A 9,527-nucleotide genomic window follows, 5' to 3' on the forward strand; every position below is an offset into this window, starting at 1 on the left:
CACCCTCACTTGTACTGATGGCCCAAAAATAAAATCCTTTATCCAGTTAAAAACCCTTCCTCCAACCCCCATGTTATCCAGCTTGATAAGTAGGCCTTCGTTCCACATCATATCATAAGCCATCTCTACATCAAAGAAAACGGCTACCACCATCTCCTCATCTGCCTGTGCCTTCCGTTTGACTGACTCAAGGCACAGTACAGGAACCATCTTTCCTAAACCCACTTTAATCTGGTGACATTAGTCCTCTACTCTCCAGAAAGTAAGTCAGCCTTTCCATTATCATTATTTCCATAAGTTTACATACGTGAGATGTCAACGCTATCACCCTATAGCTTGAAGGACTAGTAGGGTCTTTCCCTGGTTTCTGTATTGGCACAACTACCGCCTGCTTCAACTTCCAGGCAGTTTCCCTTTCTGCCTCACCTTATTATAAAGGCCCAATATTTTCCCCATTGCTGTGTCACTGAGATGAACAATCATAATGTAACACATCTCATCCTTCCCAAGAGATGTTACCCCAGCTTTAGCTAATGCACTCTTCATCTCAGCCAATGTAAAAGGGCCAATTCAATGTATCCCCCACCATCTCTTTCTGATCCAGGATCCCCAGATGTTCTCCTCTGACCCTCTCTCTCCCCCACCATCTCTTTCTGATCCAGCAACCCCAGATGTTCTCCTCTGACCCTCTCTCTCCCCCACCATCTCTTTCTGATCCAGCAACCCTGGATGTTCTCCTCTGACCCTCTCTCTCCCCCATGCTGCACCTCTTCTGTCAGATTATTATAGCTGTGCACCTTCACAAATACCTGGGCTGACATCTCTGCCTTCTCCACATCTCTCACTGCAACAATCCCCCTACTTTTCAGCACAGGGAGATCCCAATCTCTTCTGACCCCACTCATCCTTTTAATCATCCCCCATACCTCTCCCACAGGAGTGGTCCTGCCTATGTTTCCACAGAACCAGTGCCAATACTCCCTCTTAGCTGTCCTAATGATCCTCCTTACTACTGCTTGTGCTTGTTTATACTGAATCAGGTGTCAAAGGCTTTCATTGACAATTACATGAAGTTGATGCAAAGAGTCAATATTTGCAGTGTTGACCCTTCTTTTTCAAGACCTTTGTAATCTGCCCTGGCATGCTGTCAATTAACTTCTGGGCCACATCCTGACTGATGCCAGCCCATTCTTGCATAATCAATGCTTGGAGTTTGTCAGAATTTGTGGGTTTTTGTTCTTCCTGTAGATTGCTCCAAAACCTCCCAACTACATCTGCCTTCCATTGAATTTGAGATCCAGAGCAGATTCATTTCCAGTTACTGGGTCAATCCTGGTTCCCCTGCCATCATTAAGACTCACAAGCCCTTTCTCGGGAATTGTAAACTTCAGAGAGGATGTGTTTAGTTTCTGTGCCATTGTGCAATTTGTCAACTTTGCCTCATGGTGCTGTGTCTCCTCATTCTTCTCATTATTATGAGGACCAAAGGATGCTCGAAAGCAGTGTTTACCAACCAGGGGTACTTGGCCTATCCACAGGGGGTACATGAGAAGACTCATGAGACAATAGGCTTACTGGTGAAGTGCACATGAGGGGTACATCAGGGGGACACTGGGCAGAGCAAAATTCAGTTGATGGTACAGTAACCCAAAAGGTTGCAAACCACTGCTCCAAAGGATGCCGCTCGAACCCAAAATAAGTTTCATTAGGAAATATAATATTTTGCCCTTCTTTCAAATCACAAAAACACATTATACTAACTCAGTATGAATCTGGTAATGTTTGGCTTGTGTGACTTTCCCATGAAGAGTCACAGATGAATAATACAAATATTTGACAACACTCTTCTAGTCTGGATATAATCTTACCATATTTGACAGAGCACATAATTTTGTTGTGAGCAAGCAGAGGTTTTTCATAGCATGATGAATCCTTGAACTTCCTGAAAAGAGAAGTGTGTGAGGGTGTGGGTGAGAGGGTGTGGGTGCAGGCTGATTGTGAGTTGGTGGTTTAGACTATCAGTTTGATTGAAGCACTTCTCATGTGTTCTTTGTGAGCATAGAAGTCAGCGGAGGCGGCTAAAGTGAGTAAGCAAAGCTATAGAACAGCTGTGTGTATCTTATATAACCCTACCACCAACGCTTGCGCCCATAAACACAGGAAAAGTTCAAACAATGACAAAAGACGGTCATAAAATATATCTTTTGTCTATTCATTCAGCCTTTTAATCTTTTTTTCACCATCACTTTGTTTCACTTTCATAGCATCTCTTTTTTTTGTCCATGTGTGTAATAGGGTAGGGAGCCAAAAGCAGGCCTGTTTGAATCATTCTAACATGTAAACACTTAACTTAATGGATTATTTCAGAAGGACGCCTTACGCAAGACCACTCAGGCCTTGCTATCATCATGCACTATGTCTTATTCCTGTCACTAACTAGCCTGAGAATAGAAGACACCCAGTGTCATCATCCTGACAAGACAGGACACAGCTGGAAGTCCATCTGCATTTCCTGTATTCACAGAAATGACTGGATGTTTGTTGAAGGGTATAAGAAAAGTCACAGTGTGACGTCAGTGGGACAGCAGAGTTGTGTAGGATGTTCTTGGGGTGGCAGGTAGCCTAGTGGTTAGAGCGTTGGGTTGGAAGGTTGCTGGATTGAGTCCCCGAGCTGACATGGTAAAAATCTGTTGTTCTCCCCCTGAACAAGGCACTGTTCCCTGGTAGGCCATCATTGTAAATAAGAATTTGTTCTTAACTATAAAAAGATTTATAGGGTACAGAGTGCTCAGTGTGATCTGATATAGGTGATACTTTCTGTTGTCGAATAGATCAGAACTCTAGGATGTGGTATAGGCCTACTGATAAATGGGACCTTTTACTATGATGAGAACCTGTTGTTTTGGCCGAGCAAACAACCTCTGGGCTGTCACACTGCATTAGTGCTCTGCAGGGGAGGTTTCAATGGAAAACGCAGCAAGCAGCAGTTTATGGGAATTTCTTTGTTTTAAAAGCTTACAGATTATACTGAGTAATCAGAGGCGTCATGCCCATAGGGGGCACAGGGACACATGCCCCCTCAGATTTGTCCTGTTAAAATCTTTTTGAAAAAAATAAACAAAATTCTCTGTAATACTACGAGCCACTTAGCAATTTTATGAAGTTGTCTTTAGCTGTCCCAGATAGGTTCCCAATCTCCTAACCTCATATCTAGCTACCAATAAGCCCTTTCAGGCTATCAATCAAGTTAGATCAGCTTGCTAGTCTAACTATTTTAACCCACATGTCTGCTGGAAAGTTTGGTATACTTTTAGAAAAGCAAGCAATAACTAAATGTACTGAATAAGACACATTCCTTTCAATCTTTTACACAGATTTTAGCAGAGAAGGTCGGTCCCTGAATGGGAGACCAGATGCTGCTGGATGTGGTGTTGGAGGCACTTTTTCCTCTGGTCAAAATAACTATCCCAGTGCCCCAGGGCAGTGATTGGGGATATTGCCCAGTGTAAAGTGTTGTCTTTCAGATGGGATGTTAAATGGGTGCCCTGACTCTCTGTGGTCATTGAAGATCCCATGGCACTTATTGTAAGAGTAGGGGTGTTAACCCCGGAGTCCTGGCTAAATTCCCAATCACACCATCATGGCCACCTCATCATCCCCATCAGCTTCCAATTGGCTCATTCATCCCCCCTCCTCTTTCTGTAAATATTCCCCAGGTTGTTGCTGTAAATGAGAATATGTTCTCAGTCTACTTACCTGGTAAAATAAGGGTTCAATTTGAAAAAGAATGCAATGTGAATGAGACAGACAGTGAAGCAAGCACCACAGCAGCTTCAGCTTCAGCAACCCCCCTGCAAATCAAACATGTGTTGTTAATTCTCTACAGATATTTGGTCTCTGGATGCTGTTAACATTCTCAACTAGGAAGCATAAAAAAACTTTCCTGTGGGAAATATCTCGTGGGGCCATGGACATGGCACTTGATCAACTTAAAAATACACATGTCAACTTAAAAACACACTCCTACAGTATGTTAGCCCTAGGTCAAATCTTTAGGCTAAATCTCAGGGACCGTATTTATAGTCTCCCAGTCAAAGAGCTGTATTATCCATATTATCTTCATTTTACCACTGTTACTCTTTGTGAATAAGGGCCCTTAACTGTGATCCGACGTACAATATCATGTAGTGGGTTGTATTTCGCATGTACAGTAATGTTTTGGGCTGTTGTTGTTTGTTCATACTATTGGTTGTATGTTCCTTGTTTTCTTCATAAGATGTGTGACATTCTGTGAGCTGTCCAATCTAACTGATTTGAACATAAAATGAAATCTCAGATCCCTTCGAAAATAAACATCTGAGTTCCTGTTTGTGTTTCGAAATCCTATGTCCTTGTTGTCACTTTGAAATGAAGTTTTTGTGTACATGCGGTCTGTGTTTGGTAGTGTAAGTGCGATCTGTGTCCAATTCTATGTTTATCTATGTTGTATCAGTCCAACCAGAAACCATCTGGTTGTGAGATGACCGTGCATCCTTCCCTGTAAGTGTACTGTTAGTATATAGTACAATATACTGCTGCACTTGGAGACATTATTGATTTTTTTCTTCATTCTGTAGTTCAATAAAGGACCATTTGGAGAGATTCAGTACAATACTTATGGAGCATTGGAGCTAGGCCACCGTATATTAGCTCAATTTCTCCCTCACTTCAATTGTTGACTGAAATTCACACTAACAAATTGAAACGGTAAACTCACACACAGTGGCACATAAATAAAAACAGTTTAAAAATGTCCACTTTTACAAAGAGCAGCTTTACCATTTACTGACCTAGCAAAGATGTGCCAAAGTGTCAGCTCAATGCAATAGTCAAACTATCCAAGGTAAGTGTTTCCTTCCTAGATTCGTAAGGGACTGAAAGTCCAGCAGTAAACACACTTTTCTGCGAGTGGAGATCTTATCTGAAGGACATGGGACATACCATCAATGATGGGAACGGAGCTTAAAGTAAATACAGAAGCAGTGCTTTATGGGAAACACATGGAGTGCATCTGATCAAACTAATCTGAATACAGTGAGCGTGTTCCAAATGGCACCCAATTTACTACACATTTCCCTATGGGCCCTGGTCAAAAGTAGTGCACTATAAAGGGATTAGGATGCATTTTAGGATGCACACACTGTCTCCCTCTGACTTCCTGCCTTAAGGGCAATGACACTTTTGTTTAATAAACAACACAGCTATTTCAGTCTTAAACAGTCACTCAACCAGATCTCTGCCAATGGAAGCCCTGCTGGCCTTTTACTTAATTAACGATCAACATAGATGCAGGGCTTCAGACTGACTGAAAATGAATAGAACCACGGAAGGGTAGGCAACACTTTTGAAGAAAATAACATGAATCGTTTTCTAAAAAAAGCCATGTCAGGAAATGAAAAGAGAAATACAGGAACACTTGAGTGGCCGTATAGTCGCAGCAGTACTTAGGATGACATACTGTACACAGCACAAAGATGAGGACACACAAGTCAAAACCAGTCTGTTCTGTGTGCATTATGAATAAGACAAGCCAACGCCTTTGTTTGGAATGGAAAGTTACTGGTATGAGTAAGAACCTCAAGCTGAAACCCATCTTATCGTCACACATCACAGCTAAATCAAGGATTGAGTATCTGTTGAGGAGTGGCTTAATGCAAAGGGACAGATTAAAAATTCCAATAAATGTTAAAAACGGCACATTGGTCACCAAATGTCTAAACATGTTGTACCGTGCTGAACAGGCAGCTATGTTTACCTTCTCAGGATTGGGACTGTGTAGCTTTCAGCCTTAACAGTTGGTCTGTCGGCTTATTTCGAGTCCCATGTAGGTGACCTGGCCGTCTTGTCTATGTAATCTTATTCATTATGATCTAATTCCTCCTTTGTTGTGAGACATCATATTAATACGGGCTCCAACGACAGCTGGGTTTGGGTTCTGATACTGAAACATTTAATGTAAACATTCAATATATTACAAGGACATTATATTTGGTTTTCCAATCATAAAATGGTTAAAGATTAGATCATGTTTATTGACTTTTATTAATATAGTAAATACTGGACCCATTCGTCCAGGAGGAGTTCGGTCAAATGAACATTTCAGTCCTATACATTTCTGATCATAAAGTTTGTATATAAATATAATGAAGCAATGAAATAAGTAGACACATCAAAATGCTAAGTCCGGTTCCAAATCCCAAATCCATATTGTGTGGGTATAACATGTCAGCACCACAGCCTTCCACATCTCTGATATCTTCCTCAATCTATTCCAACCTCCTGTCATGAGGTCAGTAAGTGAAAATGCTGCACCTCACTAAATGTTTAGTTGCAAGTACACACTGTGTAAGGGGGTCCCTTCAACCAGTGGATGTCTAGTCTGTCAAATCACTTCCTGTGTCCACTTAGGCTCCTGCTGATATCAAATGGTCCTGTTACTGTAATCCTTCTAGAGTGGGTCATTGGCCTCTGATTCCATATGCATGAAATTATGTCTTGTCCACTCTCTGCACTTCCTCATTCTGGAGCTCCATGGGTGGGTTTGGCAGTGAGAGTTTTGGCCCAACGGGGAAAGGCTTTTCCCGTGAGAATGTGGGGGCCTCAGGGGGCCTCTGGGGCTTACACAGTGTCAGCTTCCTCCAGAGGAAGCGCAGCACCGAGGGGCTGAGGATGATGAAGAGCCAGGGGTCAATGATGGAGTTGAAGGACAGCAGGCGGAGAGCAGCGAGATCAGTGCCATAGCTCTCATTTGACCTGCCCATGAAGTTGATGAACACACGGAGCTATGGGGGACACACACACAGACAGACACACACACAAAGAGAAAATGCATCACAGTCAGTTATTCAGAATTTCAATATCAACAAAATATGGTTATCAAGTAAGACAGTATCCTTATGATCTATTAAAGGCTAGGAAGTATTGGTTGCAGCTAGTAGGCTTGAGCAATAACAGGTGCAAGAACACTGCAATAAGTACATGGAAATACAATACATAAACAATCACAATATGTCAATGGTCTTGCTCCTTGTAAGCCTTTCATTATTGACATGTTAAATGTTTAAATTGGGTTGTTGTTTATGATGATGTAACAGGACATGGCTTGGGACATGTTAAAGAGCACCATTTTGAACTGTAACATATGTGAAGAAGAGATGCTTGGGTTGAGAGAAGGGAGGACACACACACACACACACACACACACACACACACACACACACACTGCACATTAGACAGTGTCTCAATATTTTCAACACTTTGACCTGCAACATCGAAACGAATGCTCTTACCACTAAAGGAAACGAACAGATGACAAAGGTCACCGTTATGAACACCAAAAGCAGAAGATGCTCCACTTCCTCTGTCATAGAGAGGGATCTTTGGTAGAACCGTATCCGTCGCGTTAAAACACGCGCTTTGCACCTCCTATACATCATAATTAAGTGGTAGACGACAGATAAGTTACAGACCACTGTGGTAGAAATCATGAGGAGAGTCAATGACGCATACACACCGACGTGTACTTTTGGTTTGGTTTCTAATGGGACCATGTCAAAGAAGCACCAAGTCCCCGGGCAATATTGAACGTATTTTCCAAAGCCCACGAAAGGTGCTAGGCAGAAAAGGATGCAGATCAGGTAGATGAGTGTAATGGTGATGTATCCGCAGCGTTTTCTCAAGTGCCGTTCGTAAAAATACGGGTGTCCAAAGGAGAGGTAGCGCTCCAAAGCCATGGCACACAGAATGGCCAAAGTGGCGAGGCTGAAAAAAGTCATGCTGAACCCAAAATAGTTGCATACTGCTCCGTTTTCACCCATACCCATCAAGGTCCTGTTTTGTGTATAGGAGGCTAGTACGAGAGGACTGACGGAGAAGGTACCCAGTAGGTCCGTAATCACCAGCGCGGTCACCAGCACCTGGAAAAGGGATGGACTTTGCCTCCGGCGCCGCATCTCCAAAAGGACCAAGGCGATTACATTTCCGAGAACTCCCGCCGAGAACATTGCCGCGGACATATAGAGATTTCCGGACGAGACATTGTCTCTGTCACCGCAGGTTAATTTAGCTTTGTAATCCATAAAAAAAGTAGTAACCTACTCCACTAAGCGGTAAGCGCATGGCCTGATCAATGTGACTTTTATGTTATACTGTTACACAGATCAGTTCACACAAAAGAACAACGTCCGCATCCAACTGACATAAGAAAAGCGGCTCATCTCGTGTCAACAAAAACTCGGATTTCTTTTCAGTCCCACCCACCACCCACCACCCACACACGCAACCATGTGGTTCCGTGTGCTGAGAGTGTAGTGTGAGCCCACACTGTGCGGGTTCCTCTGCCCAGGCGTTGCTGACGCATTTCAGATCTTACAACGCATGGATAGGTATAAACTAATGCCGTGTTCAAAACAACTGGGAGCTCGGAACTCAGAATTCGCAATTCCTCGACTTCCGACTTCGGTGTTCCCAGTTGTTTTGACCACGGCATATGACTACTGTCAGCCTGCTCAGGTGGAGAAGTGCGCACTACCCACTATTCATTTATTTTTGAAGGTTGTATTACTTACCCTCGGATTTAATTTGTTTTCAGTTTCTGTTTAGGCCTACTGTTATAAGTCTGCCTGATAAATTCCACTTTAATATGTAGCCTTCTTTTGTATAGGTCTACAGGTCGAGAGTGGTGGCTGATGGCAGGGGCTAATAGAAACACATGGAAATAATTTATGGAACTGTATCCAACATCAAACAAATCATTTCCATGTGTTTCATACCATTGCACGTATCCCATTCTAGCCATTACTATGAGCCGACATCCCCTCACCAGTCTCCTCTTCTTTCAGGGATGTGCTTGTCGTGACTTCTGATGAATAAAGATATTGTACAAAGATATTGTGGAAAATAAGGAAGAAAATCATGTATTTTATTTATTTGTATTTATACAAAGCCACACTGGGACACTTTGGACTAACTCCTTGAGATCCACAACTAGTGACTTCTCAGGCCTTCAAAGGCTTACCTTAATGAATTGAACCTGGAGTTCCTATCAGCTCAAAATGATTTGTTTTCATATCGTATAAAGCTGTTCTTTCTTTTTAAACAGAGCTGTCTTTATTAAGAGCTGTCATTTTATTGTGAGGAACTGTAGTTTTATCAGATATTTATTCTGTTTTGTGAGTGATATTTCTTGTTGAAGATAAAGTAAAAGATAAGGTAGAAGACATTGTAGAAGATAAGGTAGAATATATTGTAGAAGATAAGGTAGAAGATATTATAGGAGCTAAGGTAGAAGATATTGTAGAAGATAAGGTAGAGTATATTGTAGGAGAAAAGGTAGAATATAAGGTAGAAGATATTGTAGGAGATCCATACAAGTGAATTGATCTGGGGCCGTTTGTATCAAGTGCTAATCTAAGATCAGTTCTAAGACACATTATGAATACAGGTCCAGATAGTTAAAATATATCTGAGGCCTGTTTTTAGGGACTAAA

At 42.1% G+C, this 9,527-nt stretch overlaps 1 protein-coding gene across 1 annotated transcript; it reads right to left on the reverse strand.

Moving 5' to 3' along the window:
* Positions 1 to 5,966: 5,966 nt before the first annotated feature.
* Positions 5,967 to 8,588, reverse strand: LOC110522542 (prostaglandin E2 receptor EP2 subtype). Its single transcript, XM_021600993.3, has 2 exons — positions 7,329 to 8,588; positions 5,967 to 6,821 (listed from the first exon to the last, which is right to left on the reverse strand). Exons 1-2 carry the CDS (start codon positions 8,115 to 8,117, stop codon positions 6,528 to 6,530), a joined length of 1,083 nt encoding a protein of 360 aa, XP_021456668.1. The 5' UTR covers positions 8,118 to 8,588; the 3' UTR covers positions 5,967 to 6,527.
* Positions 8,589 to 9,527: the final 939 nt, after the last annotated feature.

This window comes from Oncorhynchus mykiss, chromosome 4, assembly GCF_057628025.1.
Source record: "Oncorhynchus mykiss isolate SJ-2025 chromosome 4, ASM5762802v1, whole genome shotgun sequence".
NCBI lineage: Eukaryota > Metazoa > Chordata > Actinopteri > Salmoniformes > Salmonidae > Oncorhynchus > Oncorhynchus mykiss.